Source organism: Herpailurus yagouaroundi, unplaced genomic scaffold (genome assembly GCF_014898765.1).
Source record: "Herpailurus yagouaroundi ecotype Mexico unplaced genomic scaffold, PumYag 77, whole genome shotgun sequence".
In the NCBI taxonomy this organism is placed as follows: domain Eukaryota; kingdom Metazoa; phylum Chordata; class Mammalia; order Carnivora; family Felidae; genus Herpailurus; species Herpailurus yagouaroundi.
In genome coordinates, this window is record NW_024412388.1 from 4,803,212 (window position 1) to 4,826,414 (window position 23,203).

The 23,203-nt window shown below is 51.3% G+C and overlaps 1 protein-coding gene across 6 annotated transcripts in view; it reads left to right on the forward strand.

Annotated features, from left to right (window-relative positions):
• The window catches only part of CAMTA1 (calmodulin binding transcription activator 1), an 828,802-nt gene that overhangs the window by 252,901 nt on the left and 552,698 nt on the right, over window positions 1–23,203 (forward strand). For all 6 annotated transcript variants that reach the window (XM_040460083.1, XM_040460077.1, XM_040460058.1 and 3 more), the window contains exon 4: window positions 10,865–10,932. In XM_040460083.1, the coding sequence (XP_040316017.1) occupies window positions 10,865–10,932 (68 nt within the window). The remainder of the gene's footprint in view (window positions 1–10,864; window positions 10,933–23,203) is intronic.

A 23,203-nucleotide genomic window follows, 5' to 3' on the forward strand; every position in this document is an offset into this window, starting at 1 on the left:
CACACATCATTCCATTGCCTTTCAAACTACCGTGTGGCTGGAGTCTGGGAGACTTGGTACAGAGTTCTCACCGGGACTTGAATATTTCCCCCAACACATGCTTCTTCTCCTTTAGGTGTCTTTTCATTTCCCTATGCTTTTTAGTATGTCTTCTGTGATGACACAGCAGTGAGGTTATCAGTATCCTCAGGGAGGTGGGTGATTCTTTTGTCAGTCAGGGTCCAGTCAGGACATAGAAACCACATTAGTTATTTGAGCAGGGGACATTTAATAGAAAGAATTGTTAACTAGGAAAGGGTCGTTGACTACCAACAGGGATAAAGACAATTCTGAGGATTGTGGAAGTGCCAGGTGCTTCTGGGACAACTACCTGTGCGTTGAGGAAGAGTAGACCATAAAAAATCTAAGGACTAGAAGAGTTCCTTCCACCCCATGGGCTGAAATTCAGACCTTTTCAGAGCACCCGGCCGACACAGCAACATGCTGGCTGCTAATGGTGTAGGCTGTAGCTGGTCTGCAGAGGTGACTTGGTGTTGCTTGAGGGCTTTGGGAGGACCAGAGCGGCAGGCTGCCAGCGAGGGAAGGCGCTGTGGGGTGTCGCTGGGGCTCCTGCGCGTGGCTCCTGGGCTCCTGCTGTGAATAATAGTGATGCTGACAATCATAGTGATAGAGGGCAGAGACCAGAAGGGAGACATCTTGCCACGGTCATCTTGCATGGTGACTTCATGCTCTCTATTGACGAAGCTGAACATTTCGCTAGGCTGGCCCAGGAGAAATGTTTACAGGGCCCATTGTCAGTGTCATAAAGCAGGACAAATAAGGGTGCAGTTGGAGCCAAAGGATAATCAATTGACAACTGGCACAATATTGAAATAGAAGGTGGGGCAATCTCGGGTCCAGATTAATCAGCAAATATTGTATTGAGGGGCAATGACTGCTCTAGCCAGCCTATCTCTCTCCTAAAATCTATTGCTCGAAATGTATTTCTTTCTGGATAACCTAGATGATTTATGTCTCACAATCCACTTCATTTTCGATGCCAGAAACCTCCGAGCAGGAGGCCCAAAGTCAGGTGCCTGCAAGGTCCGAGCAGATGTTGTGAGCGGAGAGAGCCAGCCAGGTGGGGAAGGCGGCCGTCTGAGAGCTCTCGCCCTTCCAAAGGGGCAGCTGCTCCTCAGCTCCAACCAGCGATGCTGCAGGAACGTGGCCCGGAGCAGCCAGATCTTATTTTTCAAGAGAAGCTGGCAATGGCCACCTCCCCATCCTGGAGTGTCGGCAAATATACCGAACGGGAACAAATTCCGTGGGCATCCACACCGGCGCTTCTCTCGGGGCTTCCTGTCCTTTGGAGACGCCCTCCCTGCCTTGTTTGCTCCAGCCAATTGGCTTTCAAGCCCACTTACTTCACTTCTGAAAACATTCAACTTCGCTCCACTTTTCCACTCCCGCATTGTAGTTCAGGGTCCCAGCCTGTCCTCTCTGCCACTGCACCGTCCGAGTGCTCTCCTTGTGCCTCCCCTGCGCACGAAGGCTCTCAACGGCTCCCCTGGCTCTTGTGGAGAAAACTCCGTTCACTGGTCATCTTCATTCCCCCCCGGTCTGGTGCCTCCTAACCCTTCCAGCTTTGGCTTCTGTCACTCCCTGCGCCCTGCAGATTCTCCCTACTTCCCGTTAATCCAAGTTCCCCAAACACATGTGCTTCTCCCAGCTCCCTGCTCTCGCACTTGTGGTTTCCTTTCCCTCACGCCTTTACCATGTCCTCCTGGCAGCCCCCTAATCATTCTTCAAGACCCAGTTTACATGTTAGCTCCTTGGCGAAACCTCCATTTCTCTTCTCAGCATGGACACATGATCTGTGCTGCTCGTGTGTTCTCACCGTCTGTGTCGTGGGCACACAGTAGCCCTGGATCCTGCAGCCCCGCCTGTCTTCCCAGCTGTATTTCTCAGGATCATTACTCCTACGTCTGTATCATTAGGGCCTTGCGTGGTGCCTGGTGTATAGTAGGTGCTCAATGATTCACCAAATGATTGAACCAATGAGTGGACAATGAAACTAATCAAACACTCGGTGGATTGCTTCTGCACCGAATCTTTCTCTGAATATTTTTATGATGGCTCATTGTCTCTGCTCAGATTGGCACTTTTTAAAAATGTTTACTCATTTTTTGAGAGAGAGAGAGAGAGAGAGAGAGAGAGAGAGAGAGAGGCAGGGAGGGAGACACAGAATCTGAAGCAGGCTCCAGGCTCCGAGCTGGAGTCAGCATAGAGCCCGAAGCGGGGCTCAAACCCATGGACTGTGAGATCATGACCCAAGCTGAAGTCGGACACTTAACTGACTGAGTCACCCAGGTGCCCCTTGCATTGGCACTTTGATGGCCATAACCGTGCTTTACCACATCTAAATAAGGCAGCCAACTGGTCCAGGCTTTATTGCAGAAGTCTGGGATGTTAGGAATTTATCCTGAATTGCTACTTACCATTTTGTGGAAAGTCCTCCAGATGTCTTTGGATCCCTGAGATCTTAATCACCACCTTTCTCATAAAGTGTCAGTGTAGGGCTATGCTACCACTCATACATAATATATATATATATATATATATATATATATATATATATATATATACCATTATTCTATATGCTAGTTGTTTATAAGAGCTGGTCATTTTGAAAGCATGATTCAGGGTGGTATTTTTGATTTGTGGGTAGGGACCCAGAGCATCCTGTAGAGGGAGTTGGCTTGGTCAGCTGGGTGCTTGGGAAGTACATCAGTGGATGGGGACAGGGATGTATGGAGAAAAGGCATTGCACTGTTGGACCCAGGGTCAGAATATTTGTCATGGAGAAGGAGACCCACCAGCTTTATGCATGGGGTGCCCTGCAGGTGAGAGATGCCCCTAGGAGGGGGTTACGGAATGGTTATTTATTTAAATTAAGGCCAATTATTTTTTGTGAAGTGCAGTGAGCAGTGGGTTCTGGGAAAATGTGCCTCCACTGTAAACATGTTGGTTAGAAGTCATTAATATGACATTCACACATCCCTAATAAAGTACATAACACAGAGATCTGGCACCATTGAAATACCCAGAGGACATTAAGTATGAGTCTTAAAACCAAGAGTATTGGAAACAAGATATTTTTACTTCTCGTTTGGGAGTAATATAATTGCATTTTGTGGCTCCAGCAGATGCTGGGGCCAGCTGCTAGGAGAGTCCTGCCTTCCCCCCCCCCCCCCCCCCCCCAGCTTTGGTCCCTTACAGATAAAACCCTTGTGCAGAACTCTCATAAAAAACAAACTTTAAAAATTATCCCTTGGTTGAAGATTCATTTTTTTGGTGTGCAAAATATCTGAGATTATGTAGACCACAGATATTTTTATTGCTTGGATTCTGGAGTATAAAAAAACCCACATCTCGATACAGTTTGTTGTTTTTGTCTATTTAATTTGTCCCAAGAGGCACCAAAGGCCCCTTGAGACTGACCCTACTCTCTCCCAGACACTGTACCTGTGTCTTGAAGACAGATCGAGGGCGGACTGTCCCCGGGAGATCTGAGGGCAGCTTCACACGACATTGTTGAAGGGGAGGCTGGTTCCTCTGGGCTGGATGATTCTGTGGGGTCTCTGCAGCAGGAGGGAGGCTCCTTCTGGAGAGGGAATGGAAGTAACAGCCAGCTTGGGCCGAGAGAAGGAGTGAATTCAGCCTCTCAGAGAATCCCGCGTCGTCTCCCCAGCAGATGCGGCTTCCACGCACGCCAGGGGCAGGACACGGCTCCTCACCTCTGGGGTGGGCCTGTGGGGCCGAGCCCTGCTTCAGGGGAAGTGTTTGCTGTGGCTGCCTCCGCATTCACGCCCGGGTTCCAGGTCTGGCTTTAGGAAGCATATTGTTTTTTGCAGATTCCTCTGATATCCGTATCCGGGGCAGCATGTCCAGTGTGGCAGCCGCACATGGCCTTCGAGTGCTTGAAAGATGGTCGCTCCAAACTGAGCTGGGCCGTAGTGGAAAATGCACACCAGAGCTTGAGAACTCAGTATGAAAAAGAGTGCCAAGTAGCTCGTGACTACGTTCTCGAAATTGGCGAGATCATAATCATTTGGAGCTCCTGGGTTAAAATGGACAACGTGTTGACAAAATATATGATTAAAATTAATTTCTCCTGTTTGTTTCTGCTTTTTTGAAAACGTAGCCTCTGGGAATTTTGAAGTCGCGCCCGTGGCTCGCTCGCCTTTGTGGCTCGTGTTCTGTTTCTAGCGGACAGGGCTGTTGGGGTGCTGGCGGCCTGGCCGGGGGCTGCCTCTCGGGCTGTGGTGTTCTGCGCTGAGCGGAACGTTTCTGTAGCGCCTCTGCACACAGGGCCCCCGAGCCTCCGTGGCACCTGTGCCTTTGTCCCTTCACCTCCACAACCTCCACGGCTCCGATGTGGGCTCTTTCTGTCCGCATCCTTTAGAAGAGACTGGGCATTCTTTCATCCCACCGCCGCCAGGTCTGCAGTTGGCTCTGGATACAGAATTGTTTGGGACCCTAAGGTGTGGTCGGAGCTGAGACTCAGACCCTCCCTAGATGCTGCAAAGCTGGGAAGAGAGAACCACCAGGGGCGAACATGTGAGCAGCAGCAGGGACTGTGTGTTGGGAGGCCAGGAGTGGTGAGCCATTACTGAGAAGGTCACGGAAGCTGGAGTTCATTGGAGTGAAGCAGCAGGGAGGACTCCCTGGAGGAGGTGGGCTGTGAACAGGGCCAGGCAGGTGGCACGGGGGCTGAGGTGGGAAGGGCGAGAAGAGCCAGTCTCAGGGAAGCCGCTGCGGGTGACCGCCGCCTGCTGGCCACCGAGAGGGGCTTTGCGGTCCTCCATCAGACCCCATCAGCCCCGGGGGGCAGGCAGGCCTGACCTTGCCTGGTGATCGGACGGTGAGTGGTCAGCGTGCCTTCGGTGGTGGAGATTCACGACCCCACGGCGGGGACGAGGCAGCGTCGCCAAGTGCGGGGCTCTGCCACCCCTGGGCCCCGCCCTCGCTGCCCCCCTGGAAGGGGCTGGGTCAGTGCTTAGGGGAGGGGCCCGCCCACCTTCCTGGTCTGCAGGGACGGGACCTGGTGCCGGGCAGACGCAGGGGCCCGTGGGACTCAGTGGCAGCCTGTTCCCCGAGCCCCTGCCACACACGGACGCCACACCTTGGCGGCAGCTTTTGTTTGAACGTCCAAAGGACAAAGTGAACATTTAAAACCTGCAAGCTGGACAGTCTTTGCTTTGGAGCCTGCAGTGAGCTCCCTCATCTTGACAGCCGGCTCATTCTTCTCAGTGATGCTGCGGCACCGAGGCTCCAAGAAGAAGGTGACACCAAGGGAGCCAGGAGGCTGGAGAAAGCCTGTGGGTGCAAGTTCACCGCAGTGGTGCTGGCACCTTCTGCATTCCAGTGCCACACCTCGCTGGATGTCTGCCCCTTCTTCTTGATCTTTTCTTTTTTCAATTTTTTTAATGTTTATTTTTGAGAGAGAGAGAGACAGAGAGAGAGAGAGAGAGAGAGAGAGAGAGAGAGAGAGAGAGAAAACATGAGTGGGGGAGGGGCAGAGAGCAAGAGGGAGTCACGGAACCTGAAACAGCTTCCAGTCTCTGAGTGGTCAGCAGAGCCTGACACAGGGCTCGAATTCACAAACCTCGAGATCATGACCTGGGCCGAAGTCGGACCGATTGAGCCACCAGGCACCCCTTGTTCTTTTTTTTTTTTTTTTAGCCCCTAGTGGCACTTAGTACATTCACAGTTTGGGGTAACCTTCACCGCCATTTAGTTCTGGGCGACTTTGTCCCTGCAAAAGGAAACTGCATACCCAGTAGCAGTCACCCCTCATTCTTCTCTTCGTCCAGCCCTTGGCAGCTGCCAATCCTATGGATCTGTCTGTCCTGAACATTTAATACCAATGGAATCCTACAGTATGTGGCCTTTGCCCCTGGCTTCTTTCCCTCGGCAAGTTTTCAAGGTTCATCCGTGTATCAGACCTTTATTCCTTTTTATGACTGAACAGCCTTCTGCGGTGTGGACGTCTCACATTTTGTTTATCCCTCCATATTGTGATGGACGTTGGGGTCCTCCCACCTTTTGGTGATTGTGCATAATGCTGCTTTGAACATTCACGTATACAATTTCATTTGAGCTCCTGTTTTCACTTCTCTGGGGCAAGCTCTCTTCTTGGTGAGTGCTCCGTGAATTTCCTGGGCCAGATTTGAGTTTGAGAGCCAACGAGACCATGCACGCACCGTGAGTGAGGAGCCCTGGTTCCCAGCTTGGCTCAGCCACAGACGTTGACCTTGGGGAAGTCGCTTCCCTTCTCTGTGCCTTAGTTTCCTGTTCTGTAAAAATGAGGTAGACCGTATCTGTTTCCACTTGCCTAGGTTGATGGAGCTTTGGGGAAAGAGGGAAAGACCAGATAGTTGGGCTGAAGATCTTTTTTTTTTTAAACCTCTTTCCTCAGCTTCGAATGTCTCTCTTCTTGCCTGTTGGCTTTCTCTGCATTGTAAGATATTTTAAGTCAATAGTGTCTGAATATAAGGGATTCTCACTGTCAATGAAGTATAGATGGTCCCATGAATCATACAAGGGTTTTTGGGTGGAAATGAACCTGATCGTGCTGGAAGGAGAGAATCCCACTGATGGATGTTCAGCCTGGCTTTCCCTGGTCCTCCGAAGGGTGGTGGGGCTGTGAAGTGCCTTCAGGTCATTGGGGAGCAGGAGGCTGTAAACCATGTCAGAGAAAAGGTGACTCTCCGCATGCAGGCTTCCTTTTTTCCTGAGCACATCGTAAGAAATTCAGAACAGCAGTGGAGAGTGTAGGCTCTGGAACCATTCCACATTGGTTTGGGTTCTTGTTCCACAGAGACTAGCCATGTGACCTCGGGCAAGCCACTTAACTGCTCTGTGCCTCAGTTTTCTGACCTATAAAATGGGTATGGTTCCTGCCTCATGGTTTGTTATGAAGGTTAAGCAAGGTTCTCCACCACAAAGTCCTAGAGCAGTACCTGGCCTCAGACATCATTCTACTAACGTTAGCCATTGTGATGATAGTAACGATGCTACTGATGAGAAGCCTCTGTTTCCCCCCCCAAACCATCCCCTGCCCTGGCCAAGCTGACTGTCCTTACTCTGAATTTTGATGGTTCTTTCTTTGCTCTACACTCTTTAGCACCTACTATTCTGTGCACTTCTTTGGCATATGCACATCCATTTCCCCAAGATGTTCTTAGCTTTGGGACAGTAAGTCTGCCCCCATGGTCTTCCCATTTGGTGATGAGGTGGACCAAGACCTGGGCCAGGGAAATGGGCTATGCCACTAGGCAGCATGGGACTGGGAGTAGACAGGTAACTCAGACACGCCCAGTCCAGCTGGAAGCCAGACAGCAACACGGTGACATTCGTTGGTGGCTGACTTCAGCTCCAGTGCCTGGCCACTTGAGCACCACAGAGGCAAGTACCTGGGTCTAGGCATTCAGTTTCCTTTGCTCAGAAAGGCTAACCTTAAGTGGGACGAATGCTCCACCAAGGGGCTCTGTGTGGGAGGTACTGTTGTCTTGGGGTGGAGGAAGCAGTGGCCTGTGCTCAAAGGTAGTTCATAAATCACTGTGACTTCCTATGGCTTGGCTTGCTTGCACAGCAGCTCAGTAGACCTGAGATGGTCTACACGGAGCCCCCACTGGGTCTGGCTACAGACTTGACTGGACAGGTGACTCTGTAATGGTGCTGATGCTGCCCCATCGTGTTGAATTATCTCTGTCATCTACCTGACCATGAGTTCTTCAAGAGTAGGCTTCAGGGGGCTCCTGGGTGGCTCAGTCGGTTAAGCGTCCGACTGTTGATTTTGGCTCAGGTCGTGATCTCCTGGTTCATAGGATTAAGCCCCAACTTGGGTTCTGTGCTGATACTGCAGAGCCTACTTGGGATTCTCTCTTTCCCTCTCTCTCTGCCCCCCCTCAACTTGTGTTCTCTCTCTCTCTCTTTCAAAATAAATAAACAAATAAATAAATAAATATATTTTTTTTAAAGAGCAGGGTTCAGAGTGGTCTTGTTCACGGACTGGTGCACAACAGATGCTCAGTAAATATTTGTAGAGTAAATGTTGAAGGCAATAAGTGGTCCAAGGAGTTTATTTTTTTGAAGGACAGTAGCAGTAGGGGCAGCGCTGCCGGATTGGGGTGAGTGTTGGCCAAGAGATGTTCACGAATGTCTTCTTTGGGTGTCTGCGTCTGTGGAACACTGTGGTAAGTCTCCAGGTGGTTGGGATGCACCGTGCCCCCATCCCTTCTGGGCCAGTAGGGGGCACTTAGCTCTCAGCATGGTCCTGGGTAGGGACGTGGATCCCAGGGGTATTCCAGTTGGCACAGGCTAGTTTTCTGGATGCCAAGTTTTCTGAAATTCAGGTAGTTGGGCTGATGCTCATAAGCGGTTCAATTTATCCATTCGTTGACTCCGGCCACTGTCTGCTCTCCGTGTTTTGTGAAACCAAGTGGACACCCATAGATAAATGGAGGGGTCGGCTCCAACTAACTCTCAACAGTCCCTGTGATGCTATCATTCCTGCGGGCATAGGGGGTGGAGAAGGATGGAGGGTGTACATCGATGAAGGTAAGTCCAGCAGTGCTGGCAGCTTCCAAGCTGGACCATTTTGGTACCTGCTACCTCATCAGGGACCTCTAGATGGGCAGCTCACATCATGTCGATCTTATGATGATAATAATGGTAGCTGTGGTTCTGGGGCATTGCTATATGCTAGTCAGTGTATTAAGAATTGTTGCTTCATGAGGTGGTATTACCTCAGTTTCACAGAAAACTGCTTCTACAGGGTAAGCAACGTTCTCAAGATCAGACAGCTAACAAGTGTCAGAGCCAGCACCCAAAGCCAGGTCTGTGTGCTTCCGTAGCTTAACTACAGCACACCTTCCTCCTGTGGCTTGCAGCTAATTAAAGCCAGGTAAAGGTTCACTTAGGAACTGCTGCGTTTTGCTGTTTTTAAGCTATCGCTTCGCCTAGTAATAAACCCATACAGACACACAACACACTCAGAAGTTGTGCACACAGACACACGTCCTCACTTCTACATGCACGTTTATTTCCATCATGCCCCCCCTTCTTCCTTCCCTCCCATCTCCCCACCCGTCCATCCATCTGCCTAATAAACGTTTGTCAGGACACTGTTAGGTCCTGGGGATACATCAGTGATGACACATTCCTTGCCCTTGAGGAGCTCATGATCCAGTGGGGGATGCTATTCAAGTAAACAAGTAATTAGGATGCCAAGCGATAAATCATATGCAATGGAGGATGGTGTGGTGCCATGGGAGAGCACGGGATGGGCAACCGACCCTGCCATGAATCGTTAGGAGGGCCAAAGGGAGTGGTGTTTGCTCTGGTGAGGCCTCATAGGTGTTTTCTAAGGAGAGGAAATGGAGCATGGAACAGAGCAGGCTCAGAGATGAGAGAGAAGCACGTGCTGGTTGGTCAGCGTCTTTAGCTGCCCTCAATGACAGGAACACGGGCAATGAGGCAGCTCTCTTTTGTCCATGGGTTTCCACTTCCCAGGTGCTTGGTGAAAGGTCCAGGGTTCCAGAGCGAGGTGGTGTGGACTCTGGGTTACCAGTCACTGGCCACCTGGTGGTAGTGGCTGATGTCCATGATCTATGAGACCCTGATCTCCACCTGAGTCTGTGGCCTTCAAACCGCATGCCGTGGGTGGCGTTTTCTACTTTAACCTGCTCTGCTAACAGTTTTGTTGAGTCTTTTCTTTTTCTTCAAGGGTGGGTTTAGCATCTCTGGTCACAGGTGTCAGCCCCGTTATATCCAGGCCCAGAGGAGGCTAACTACAGAGGAAGGGTGCGAGCCTCTGGCTGGCTGGGCTGTTGCATCATCACGAGCCCTCTGGGAACCCTGGCTGCAGAGAAATTCGAGATGAAGACTCCCTCTCTGCATGTTTTCATTGTCGAGGGCCGCAGCTCCGTGCCGTCTCATCACCAAGATCAAGGGAAATGTGTACGAGTCCAGCCTTAATTTAACTTCCAATCCCTGCCAATTTCATGTTAGCAGATCTGTTTGGAGCTGGAAGTAATGGGCCATATCATGCCCCAGAGCCACAGCAATGACTTATGTTGATGTCACCCACTGGCTTTTTATGGAAATTATTAATAAATCAGTAATTCTATCTGCAGTGATGTTGTTGTGTTTATAAATATTTAATTTACCTTTAGGTGCCCACATTTTCTCCATCTTTGCCTTAAACTCTGCTGACATAGCTCTTCTCTCTGAAGCGCCGCTCAATAGATTAAGTTATCAGTAGAGGGAAAGGTTAACCTCTCTCTCTCTTTCTCTGGCATATGGCTTTATCTTTTCTTTTTAATCTTTGTGTGATTTGGCTCGGGGCTGGGGGTGGGGGTGGGAATCAAGCTGAGAGAACCTGACGTCTCTCGTGACGATGATGAAAGATTAGTACGGCTTCGGAAGGAGGCAGACGAAACTTTCCAATGATGACCTTGTATGAGTGCAGACCTGTTGTGGGGCATGTGTTTGTCCCTCCTTCAAATTAATGACATTCAGTATCTGAAATGGTGTCTGATGTTTCGCTCCCACAGAGAAATATCTTTGTCCTTGTCACCGACTCATCTTTTGAAACCCAGTGCTTTGATTATTATTGTATGGCAGGTTGAATGGAAAGGGCTTAACGAAATCAAAATAGAAGCACCATCCGAGTCAAGTGTTTTCCAGCAGAGATGGGGTGGGGGGGGGCTTAGCCTCGCCAGGGAGGCAGCAGCTGGGAAGCAACAAGAACTTTCTTACCTCTCAGGAGCCGATGTGAGCTAATTGTTGTTATTATTTTTTTATTCTTCTGTTGCAGGAAATTGCAGCTTATTTAATAACATTTGAGAAACACGAAGAATGGCTAACCACCTCCCCTAAGACAAGGTAACGTCCCAGATCTTGCAGTTTTTCGACTATGTACAGTGAGTGGATTGATTTTCATTGATTACCTGGTTTGACCAGTCAGTTCATGGGCAAGTTGAACATACCCCGTTGCCTTTGGTAGCTTGTGACACTGAGGTCTCGTTAATTGACCTAAGATCGTGGCAGTGGACGCAATCCGCTAAAAGCACGGCTGCTGTCAGACAGAATTGGAACTTTTAACCTGATGGCTGAACGCCGTGTCCCCCCAGCCGGCGGCTTTGAAGGCCTCGGCAGGCGGGAACATCAGGGGAAGTTTATTTTGGGAAAGTGCCCACCTGCCACCAGTGTTCTCTAGAAACTCGCTCTCTAAAAGGGAAACTACCTTAACTGTCCACTCTCATCTCAACGTGTCTTACAAACTGAGAGTCGAGCTATTCTTGGCGGTGGTAAGAAGATCTCCCAGATCAGAAGCAATGACTAGGTTTGCAGTGTGTTGCGTAGCAAATGTGCTTGAACCTACCGACTGCCACAGACGCCGAACTTCCTCGCCACTTGGGGACGGGGAATTGGTGGAGACTCAGCTGCTCTGTGTTCTGCAGCACAGGTGATAACTGCTTTGTGGAGAACAGTGAAGTTGGGGCGCCGGGTCGTTCAAAAGGGAGGCTCTTCTTTCCTGCTCTCTCAGTTTTTATTTTTGGTATGTTACAGTGTAGAGCTTTGGGAGTATGTGGCCATCAGCTACCACCCCTGTTCCATCGGCGGTGACGGGGCCGGGCGTTTGTCAGAGTGATGAGTGTTAGCCGGAGTGTGGCTCACACGGTGGCTGGGCTCTGGGTTCGGCTGAAGAGGCAGAAGGCTCAGTCTGTTTCACTTTGGGCAGAAGCACCAGATTCTGCAGGAAAGTTAACAGACCAGGGAAAGGGGCAGAGGTGTGTCCTCTGTCCCCTCGGCCGGTTCCTTGATACTCTTGTTTCTGAGCCATGGAGGAAAGAGGGTCTTATCCTCTAGAACGTTTACTCATTCTAGAAGTTACTTTAAGCTATTACTTTATTAGGATTAGGTTTTACCGCTTAGCATCATTTAGATGAGGACAAAAATGTCCATTTCGGAGGAGGTCAGAGGATGCAGAGGGGAGAGGTTAGTTCTGAGATTCGTGTCTCCACAGGTGGGGCTAGAAGTTGGCTCTGATTTTTTTTTTCTCACCTTTCAGCCTGAATCCCCCTGCAGGATGTCCTCAACTGCTCAGCTTTCTGGGGCTGTGATTTCCTTTGCTATAAAATTAAATGGTTTGCATCAGTCAGCTTTTGCTGGGATCATGCTATCTGAGAAATAATCTCCAAACTTAGTGACTTGGAACAACAGACTGTTTTTTTTGTTTTTTTTGTTTTTTTTTTCCTGCTTATGGGTCTGTGGATTGGCTGTGGCTTTGGTTGGGTTTAGGACGGTTCCATGTGTCCTTCTGTTCCAGGCCCCGGGCTGAGGAAGCATCCGTAGTCTGGGACGTATGGTCATGGGGTGTGGCAGAGCCTTGAAAGCCTAAGGCAATCCATGCGGGCAGACTGACGATCTCTGTTGGGTGTGGTATCATACGTCACGGATCCCTGAGTCAAGGCCATTCCCATGGCCAAGCCCAATAAGAACAGGGTCAGGGAGGACATCCTTGCATGGAGCGTGGGTGGGGGCAGAGAGGAGAATGAACGGGGCACAGTCTACTGTTTGGTGAGCGTAGCCGTGTCCCCGGCTGTGGAAAGCTGGGAACGCTCATCTATCCTTTCTTCTGGGGGCATCTTTTGGGCAGACATTCCCAAACTTGAGAGGGCACCGGAATCAGCCGGAGAGCTTGCTAAAAAAATCCATGCGCTAGGACCCAATCCCCAGAGTTCCTGACTCCATAGCCCTGGTGTGGGGCCTGGGGACCTGTTACGTGTAACAGGCTGCCGGGTGATAGGATGCAGCCAGTCTGGGGGCCCACTTTGAGAAGCCCTGCCCTAGTTTCTTTGGGGGGGAAGGAAGCCTGTCCGATTTCTGTCTCTGCACCGCTTCCTGACCCCAGACAGTGCCCTCATCTCAAGCAGCCTGCAGCTTCCCTGCGCGCCCTTCATCCCTCAGCAAAACCCTCCTTGAACGTAAGTGGAAGGAAAGAAAGAGCTTCTCTTTAGCCAGAGAGTGAGATCCTCTGGAACGCGTCCCGGGCCAGACATCTGATTTCAGATCCGCAGACACGTGCTGTGCTTCAGAACACCCTGTGACGGCAGATCAGTAGAACATTTCAAGCGGGGAGTTTGCCTCGTGCTGCAGCCTTCGGAGTTTGGGTTTCAGTTGAGAAGTGACTGTCACTCACGGTCGTGCCTGACTCACTTGACTTTCTGGAGTATAAATAGAGCCAGGAGACTTCCCATCCCCAGGCACACGGGGCGTGCATGCAGCAGGGATGGAATGTGGGTTTCAGATATTGACAAATTTGGCTTTGAGTCCTGGCCCTGTCACTCAGTCACTTGGTGACTTTTAGAAAGCCATTTTAGCCCCTCATTAAAAGCTCCACTTTCCTTCTTCACGTGCGAAATGGAGTCGATGGTGGTCCTGTCATCACTGGGCCATCACGAGGATCTCATGGGCTCATGTTTGTGATCCCGCCTGCCGTGAGCCTCAGTGTCGATGCACAGGGACATCACTGTCCCTCTTGTCTGCGAGGGGCGCTCCCCGGGCCTGCTGGAGGCCACAACTTCAGGAGACATCTGCCAGCATTTCTCCGGGCTTTGGAAAGATGAATTTATTTCCTAAAGGCAGAGGGTGCAGACAGAACATTTCCTATTAGTATTATAATCTCCACTCCGTGTTTACACTTGAAAGCTTCTCGTCCCAGGAGGAGGAAGAGTTGCTGTGGTTGTTTGAGGACTTTCCTAAATTAGTTGTTGAGTTGAGTTTGGATCCCCCCCTCCCATCTCCAGTATTGAAATTAATTGGTGCAGTTAACTGCTGAGTTCATACAAACCGGCCTCCTGGTACTGAGGAATTAATGACACCAATACTCTGCTGAATGAGAAGGCAATGCAACTTCTGTTTGCTACCGCGGCCGCCACTGCTAATTTCATTTTAGAAAATTAATAAAAATGAATTGCACCACTGACATTTATAGAGTTTCCTAATAAAATGATACATTGTTTGTGTGGAGGAATCCCTATTAAATTAATTGTTGTAATCAGTTCACATATAGATGTTGGTATAGGAGCTGCACGGGGACCCGCTCCCTGTCTCCGTGGCTTGCCGACGGCTGGGGGTTATAAATATAGCCCTTGCTTCGATCCTGCCCTAATTACAGAGAAGGTCCCAGGAGCCCCGCTCACCTGTTTCGTAATGAGGTGTGCTACAAGGAGGCTCCCAGGGTTGGGGGCCTCGGGGGTGGCAGCGGCACGACGACAGGGTTGAGCGTTGCATGTTTAAACAGCCCATATTGTATTATCAGCAACTGGGACCTTCTGGAAATGGCAGTTTGAAAAATCACCCTTCAGGACGTCTTTATTTGGCACTTGCTGTGTGCTCAGCACTATAATAATACCATTTGGAGGCCCCGGGGAACGCCGCACTCCCCACCCCACCAGGTGAATTCGGAGTCTTGGAGTTAAGAGCCTCCTCCCTCGGTCTAGAATGTTCTTCCAGCTCCTCCTTCTGGCCTTGATTTGGTGTCACTTTCTCTGTGAGGTCTCCCCTGAACACACTATTTAAAATCACACCCCTCCCATTCAGCCAGACCTCCTTTCCTTTCTTCTTGTTTTATGTCTCTCTAGAGCACTTACCACCATCTGACACACGATGTGTCTCACCTAGTTATTTGTTTAATTCATTTATCCATGAACTGACCTCCTCTCGCCCAAAATGAAAATACCGCGATGTGCTGGTGTGTTCATGGGGTAGCCCTAGGGCCTGGAACAGCGCCAGACACACGGCAGGGGCTCAGCGAACATTTGTGGCGTGAACGAGAGAGGCAGAAGACGCATCTGAGCGTGTGAAGGAAGAGATCTGGGTGTTCTCTGTTCTATTTTTGTCTTCTGTGTCTCCCCAGGACCAGCTAATTGACCTAGTGCTGTGCTTTTAAATCCTTTCGCAGCTCCGCCAGGCAGCGAGATGCAGAGAGGGTACGTGAGCTGTCCAAGATGGCGCAGCAAATGTTAGACCTGGAACTTGAGCCCAGGGTTATCGTACTGCAAAGCTCGTGATCTTGGCTTCTCTGCAGTATCGCCGTGTGGGTGTGGGGTTTGAAGAAGGCCCAGTAAATAGCTGTGCTACATCCTCCCACCTCCCATCTCCAAGAATCCTGAGCCACCTGGGAGAACCAGGCACCGGGCAAAGCCTTCTTTTGTTGGCGAGTGTGGCTAAGGTGGTTCAGCCAGGTGTGTTTCTGTATTGCCCTCCTGAGTCGGATTTTGACCCCCCCCCCCCCGCCCCCGCATAGTGCAGAATGCAGAGTCGAGCAGGGCACAGGGAGGCAGGCTGCAACATTTCGCAATCCCAAGAATTTATTGCTTTTCCCCCGGGAAGCATGCACCTTCCCTGGAAGCCGGGGACATGCAGATCTCAAGATGGAATTGGAAGAATTCCCTCCCAGGAATCCTGTGTACCCGGTTAGAAGGAGGCTGGAAGATGCTATTAATTACCTAATTAATTAATTAGATTTATATAGATAGCACCTAACACTGAGGCACTAAAGGTCTAGTAATAGAATTTTCCTATAATGAGCACTAAATGCCTCTTGGTCAATAAGCAGTAAAACAGCCAAGTACGGAGGGCGTCTGGAAGGAAAGGGGAAGAAAAGCGAGACCTGAGTTTCGAGAGCATCCAAGTGACTCCAGGTGAGTCACCCCCACCCTCCCTCTCTGTTCTCTCTGGACCCTGCCTGTCCGGTGCTTCTAGTGCTCCTGGTGAAGGCTGGGCAGGAGGGGGACACCAGGTCCTCGGGGCTCTGTTCTTTCTCACCGCGTCCTCCCTCCCAGGACTCTTGTTCCCCGGATGGAATTAGCCGGTGACTCTGCCAGGGTCCCAGACTGTAACCCGCGTCCTCATTCGCCCACGTTCAGCCCTCACCTCACCCCCGGTGTCACGCTTGGATTAGGGAGCCGCCCACACTGCTCTGCCCTCTCTGGCTGGACCCTTTTCTCCGCACCAGCTGCCCTACAGTCACCTTTGTTGCATCACTGTGCCCCTCAAACGCCTCAGAGACTTCCTCTGAGGTGAGTCCCTCTCCAGTGTCCCGTTTAAGGTCGTTCTTGTACCTCAGCCCTTCTTCCTCAGTATTTCCCTTTGACTCCCACCTCGAAGAACCTACTACTGTTAGGGGGCTGCTTCCTGCTCTCCAAACACATCTTCCGTGTCCTCCTACTTTTGCCTTCAGTTCTCGAACCCTCCATATCCCGCCCAGTCTGCCTGTCCTTCGTGTCTTACCTCTTTCCAGGGCCCTCCCCAAACACACCAGCCTGTGGTGAGCCCTCTTTGCCATCAGCCTCCGCGGCCCACATTCACTGTATCGTTGACTGTTGGACCGTTTAACTGTCCCCAGTATGTAAGTCTCGCCTCCCCAGTGAGATGGGGGCCCCCCTGCCCTCGGGTCAGGCTGTGTCTTTCGTCTCTGAATGGCTGGTGTACCCAGGAGCTTCGGTGGGGTGCAGGGCGGTATGCAGACTCGGGGCAGCGCAGCCGGTTTGCACCGGCACAGGCCGGTAGAGCGGGGGCCCGTGTGGGCACAGGCTCCCCCTGGAAATCCCACCTGATCAGGTCGCAGGCTGGTGCCTGTAAGTGGCACGTGGGGGTGACCTGTTGGCCACAGGCAGGGCCTCTGCTCGCTGGGACAGCCCCTGTTCCTGGGGAGGCTGCTTGAGAGACCAGAATGGGATTGCAAAAATCACACGGCGATCCGTTCAGGTCATTAAAAGATTCCCAGAACCAAAATGCAGTTCCGACAGATGCGGCAACGTGGCTGACGCTTGAGGACACCTGCTCGCTGGAAAGCGCCAGTCACGGGAGGACAATACGGTGGGGTCCACGCTGCGGGGTCCCCCGGGGATTCAGACTCAGACACAGAGAGAAGCCCCCACGGGGGGCTGGGGGCCGGGGGGTGGGGACTTCGTGTTTCAGGGGGACAGTTTCAGTTTGGGAGGATGAACAAGTTCTGGAGACGACGGTGGTGATGGCTGCACGACACGGCGAGCGTACTTACTGCACCGCACCCTTAAAAGTGGTAAAAACGGTAAACTTTGTGTTACTTGTATTTGACAACGATCAAACAAAAGATTCTCACGGCTACTTCTATAGCTCTTTCTGTGCCTAGTTGGGCAGAGCGGGGGTCAGGTCAGGGATTGGCTCTGTGTGTGTGTGTGTGTGTGTGTGTGTGTGTGTGTGTGTAGGGAGTTCCACTGGAGGCTGGAGTCTGAGAGGGCGGCCCTTCTACCTGCATCATTTCAAGGACTGTTCTTTGCAGCTGCAATGAAAAAAATAAACCGGGTCAGCAGTCATTTCGGTGTGGTGACCTTTGCATTCTGCTGAATTAGGGACCTGCTATCAAATTAACATAATGATGTGTCATGTTACATCCATTGCAGTATTTGCCTAACGTATTGAGCAAATCCTTGACGAAGTGCAAACTCCCATCATTAACCAAAGAGCAAGTGTAGTGTGAGCGGGTTCGCAGGTGTGGCGTCTGCTGGCTGAGGACTCGTGAGCGGCCGCATCGCCCATGGACCTTCCCCGGAAGGCATCTGCCTCAGGGTCCTGTAGTTCTGATACCTTTCCCAACGAGGCAGGGAATTAGCCGTGACCTGGATCCCGACAAAGTGTCTGGTGTCTCGACGGTGGTGGGGAAATCCCTAGCCTCCGTGTCGAGGCGGGTCTGCCCCAGATTCCAGTTCATTATCAAGGATCACGGATGGCAGAGGAGACGGTGCAGGAGGGGCCAGCCGACGCCACCTCTCTGGACCCGCTGTGTGTGTCCCCGTGCCCTCCCCTGGGAGCTGTCCAGCGCTGCCCTCTCTGGGGCCGGGCGGTGGGGGGGCAGGCGTGTGTCCTCATCTGTGCTTAGCAGCTTGTTGAAATGGCACCAGCAGCCAAGCCGGCTTGCATCAAGTCTCTCCTCACTTCAGGAACCAGGGGAAGCAAGTCCTGGGCCTCCTCCTGGAGGAGCCGAGAGAGGGAGTGGACGTTTAGGTCTCCCCGTCTCCCTGGGCCATGCAGCTGGCAGCTCCTGGTTCCCGCCTCCACTTTCTTTCCCTAGTTTTATTTGTATCAAAAATACCCGTGCGCATAGTTTAAGAAGTCAAACGGTCCTGCAGCCTTCAAGTGTGGAGTCTTTCAGGGTCTCTTTCTCCAGAGAATAAATGTGTCTCCACTAGGGGCAGAGGCCAGGTGGTTGCCTGGCCACTCGGGGTAGACGGAGGGTCCTGAGAGGGGCTGACTGCTCCCTGCACAGACCTCTCCTTGCCTCCCACCTCACTTCAAACCTCTGTCATGTCTGGCACCTAATTCTTACAATGCACCCGTCTTTCTGGGCTCTGCAGACAAGTGGACTTGTTCCCAGGGTCCCTCTGGGGCACGTGGCTTCTACTCTGCTGGAACGCGTTGACATCTCTGTTCACTCCCATCTCTGCTCCTGTCACCCTGTCCTTGCGGGTCTGCCCCTGTTTGCCTTCCCTGCCGGTTGGCCCTGCATATCTACCGGCCCCATTTCTGCTGGTCTCGCTCACGCTGTCTTACGTGCTGATTTTCTCTTTATCTCGTTTACAGGCAGAAAAGCCTTGCAATGCAGTTTTGGGGTTTCTAAACGCACAACCTGCTCAGGGCCCAGGAAATCCCATTTCCAAGAGGCACACACCCCTTGTGTGCGAGGTTGCACCCCAAAGGCGTGCTGACACCACACCTCTGAGATTCACCTCCTCACCTTCTTCAACATACCACCCTTGGTTTAGAGCCTCTCCTGGGCACAAGGGGTGTGGCATGGCCTCTCCCTGGGCAGAGTTTCGAGGGCTTCGGGGACTGCTGGGGGGCCATGTGGTATGCCGTGCATGTCACCTGACCGTGTGTCTCAGTGCCTTCTACCTCTACATGGTTATGAAGGTGTCTTCCTTGGCTTGTGCAGAAGTCTTACATGGCAGGTGCTGACATCAGGGCTCCTGCGGTGCAAGCTGAGGTGCCGGGCCCCCTGTGGGGACTGCCAGGAGGCTCCTGCCGGCGTGTCTAGGCAGGACGGCCGGGCCGCGATGACGGTTTCAGTCTTGCTGGCATTGTGCTCACGCACACCGATGGCATCTCCGCTCCGTGTCAGTGCCCAGTTCCTGCGATCTTGTTTCGTTCCTGCTCCCGCCAGTTCTTTCTCACTGTCTTCATTCCCTTCCTGGATTTGGAAAATGAGGACTGTCTGGTTTTTCTGTAATGGGCCCGGGCTGGTGTCTGTGGTATTTCCTCCAGATCAATTCTGATCTAATAAATCGTTGCTGGCTGCAGGGAAAGGGAGCTGCCCGCGCGCCTAGCGGCACTGCAAGGTGGGAAGGTATGTTCTCGGGAGAGGCCATTCTTTGCAATTCATGGTCTTTTGCACGATGAGTAATTCCCGAATTAGCCGGGTATTCTGGGCTGGAGATCCTTCCACTGTTCTCAGTCTGGTTAGGAGCTATTACTGTCTTTGCTGTTCTTAGACTCCCCACAGTCCTTTATTATGGGGCTTAAAAAAAATTGAAAATAACCAAAAACAAAGGAAGAAAAGTTTCCCTGGTTCTCCAGCTCTACTGAACGTCCCACGTCCCATGTGAGCTTTTGCTTTGTGTGATGTGTGTGCTTACAGGCATGCACACGTGTACACGCACAGACATGGTACACACATGCACACCTGTAGGCACACGCACACGTATGCACATTCACAGGTGCAGGTACACACGCATGTACACACAATATACACATCTGTGGACATACATATACACAGACACACACAGACATGTGTATGTACAGACACACGTTTACACATGCACACCTGCGGAAACACACACACGTACTTATGCATGCAACATATACAAATACACAACCCCCACCTACACGCAGGTACGTGTACAGACACACACACGCACCCTGTCCTTCTCATTGTTCTCTTTTGTAAGAATAGTATTTCTGGGGAAAATTTCCTTCTTTTCATTCGATGATTTAATAAGATGGGACGAAATAAATAAAATTTCTCCTAAAAGAAGAAATAAATTTTTCTGTGGTGGCTGTCCTGACCTCGCCTGGTAGGGAACTTACCATTGATTGAGCTGCTCAGTTTCAGGGGACACCGGGTGTGAAAGGGACGCAGGCCCAGGGTGGGGGCAGTGGACAAGAGGTGGGGGCGGGGGTCCTGACTGAGCCGAGGGGGCGGCCCTCACCGCTTCCAGGCCATGTTGTGATTCCCATCAGTGGCCTAACGAGGTCTGCAGGAATTTGGGAGTAGGTGTTGGTGGGACTCCTTCAGGCACAGGAAACGTTTTGCCTGTGGCAGATCCGTGTGGCTGGGTTTGTGTGTAAAAGGGCAGGTGGCGCCTGGCTAGGGTGGAGGGAAGTCAGACCACTGCCAGGTTTAAGGGGAACGTTGTGGAGAAAGGCAGTGAAATTAGGGAAAAAACAAAACTATGTGCAGTGACGTAGGAGAGAAACCAAATGAGGCACGTCTGCTTCTGTCCAGGAGCACAGCTCAGCCCGCCTGGAAATGCGCATTTCCATGTATTTCTCCACAGGCAGACCCGTGGCCCCCCTGCCCCCTTGTCACCGGCTCACTGTAATCAGTCCCGTCCACCAACTTTGGGGGGTGCTGCCCCCCGATCTGGGGCTTCAAGGGGCTCCACTGGAAGACACATGGTCTCCCGTGGAGCTACGAGTGAGCCCTTTTGCTCCTGAACCACACTACGTTGCCACCCCACGTCATTGTTGGTCTGCTTCTGTTCATGTGTTTATTCGGTGAATACTTTTGGATCGCCCTCGGTGTGCCAGGCGCTGGGCTGGGCTCTGGGGATGTGGCAGTGGATAAGACCGATAACGTGAAATTGTGGCAGTTTGGAGGAGCTACGAGGGACGAGTGTAGTGAAGGCTGTCCCCCTACTGGGGGGTGGAGACGTGATGGGTGGGCTGCCTTCTGGAAAGGCCAAACTTTGGGCAGAGACCGGATGGATGAGTGTGTGTGTGTGCGCACGCGCGTGCGTGTGTGCGCGTGTGAGTGCACGTGTGTCAGTGTGTGCACATGTGTGGGTGCATGGGTCCATATGAGCATCTGTATGCATGTGTGTGAGCACACGTGTGTGAGCATCTGTGCGTGTGAGTGAGTGTGCAGGAGTGCCCACGAGTGTGCATGTGTGTGAGCGCATGCGTATGTGTGAGTGTCCATGTGCATGTGCGTGAGTGTGTGTGCATGTTGGGGGTGGTGTTATGGGAGTGTGAGCCTGGACAGAAAGTCCTTGCCCCAGAGGTAGTGAGGGTGGGGAGAGCGGAGAGCCCAGTGGTGGTGCTGGAGGGGCAGGTGGGGCTGAGGTTGGGGAGGGCCGTGGAGACCAGGCAAAGATTTGGGGATAATGCGGGACCCTGTGGGAACTCCTGAGGGAGGGTTTTGAGCAGGGCAGGTAAATGAGCAGATACCATTAACAGCCTCACCCTGGTTGCCCTGGAAGTGGAGAATGAACGGGAAAGACAAGAAAGAAGTGCAGAGAAACCCGGCAGCTCTCACTTGCCTCTGAAGGAACCCATTTTAGTGATGGAAAGACCGTCTATCGGAAGGTGCCAGATCCTGTTAGCCATATCCACTTGGAAAGAGCAGTATGATCTGGTCTGATGAGTTTAGAGAGTCAGAAGGACCCTCAGCTGCTCTGAGTGAATTGGGGGCTCAGTAGCTCAGAGCCCAAAGCTTTGCTTCCCTTACAATGTCTGTAGCTCAGCACCGGCTGCTGTCACAAACCCCCTTGTCCCTCGGTCCCCCTGCCTTCTGCGTTCCTCCTTACCTTCCTCCCTCCTCTTCAGTTTGGGGTCCTGACTGAGGCTCCAGGGGAGGCCATGGGCTCCAGGGGCTTTCCTGGGTGTGATAGCTTCACGTTAGAAAAATATTGATGACAACGTGATAGTGACAGATGACAGAGGGAGCACAGCCAAACTTGGAGCTCTTTTTTTTGGCTGTGGTAGAGAATTCCAAGCTGAGAAGAAGATCCACCCTTCAACTTTATGTGTAAGTGGTTTGCTTCTGCTCATTGTAGAAAACTTGCAGCCTTAACTCCTCTATCCTATTAGCTTATGTCTGGAATCATCCACAGTTCCCCCATTTCTCCAGTGCCACAGGGTCTGCAAGGGAACGTCAGAGTTTTGCAGTTTATTAATTTTGCATTAAATAATTAATAGTAAAGTTAATTGATGAATTATTCAATTTTCAGGTAAAATGGGATGATAAATATTCATAACTTATTTTATTAAGGGAATTTCCATTTCATATGCCATTAAATCTAGATTAACGAAGGCTGATTTCAAACAAAGATTGAAAACAATTGTGCTTTGGAATTAATTTACTAAGTTAAGGTCATTGCTTAGTGAGTTTACCCCCTGCCAGAAAGTTAGGGCTTCATCACCTGGATAAGTGTCTGAATTCACAGAAGTAACATTGCCATTAGTTTAGGAACATTCCGCGGGTCCGCTGGGGATTTCTCCTACAGCATTACCAGTTTCTGATGGGCACAGAGAGGAGCGCAGTGAAGTGTGGGTACAGAGAGAGCAGATCTGAGGTCCCTTCCAGGCAGCATCTGGCTGTTGCTGCGAGCTGTTTGTTGTTTGTTCAGGAACTACAGCACAGTTTAATATGAGCCCAAACCAAATGTGATGAAGGGTGTACATTCTGGTAAATGACTGGTAAATGCATGCATCTCGAAGTCGATTTTAGGAGAACTGGGTTTTCCCGTGGAGTCTTCAGAGGTTTGTGCTGTGACTTCTTATCTATTGATGCTCTCAACCGACGGTTGACTGCAGCTTCAGTTTTTATTTGTGTTTTCTAGCGATCTGATTTCTTGTAGACCTGGTTTGGGCCCACGCATGAAACTGCTTCGAGCATCGATTCACAGACCAGCACTGAAGGCTTCTCAGTACCTCATAGGCTCTCATAACTTCAAATTGGGGACCTCAAGCCTTGCGACAGCCCTGCAAAGTGGGGAGTGCCTGCAGGGTACAGATGGACAGAGCGAGGGAGAGAGGGACAGAAAAACAGAGAGAAAGGGAAGGGGGGAGTGGGAAAGAGAGAGCACAAGTCCTTCTCACTTTTGCC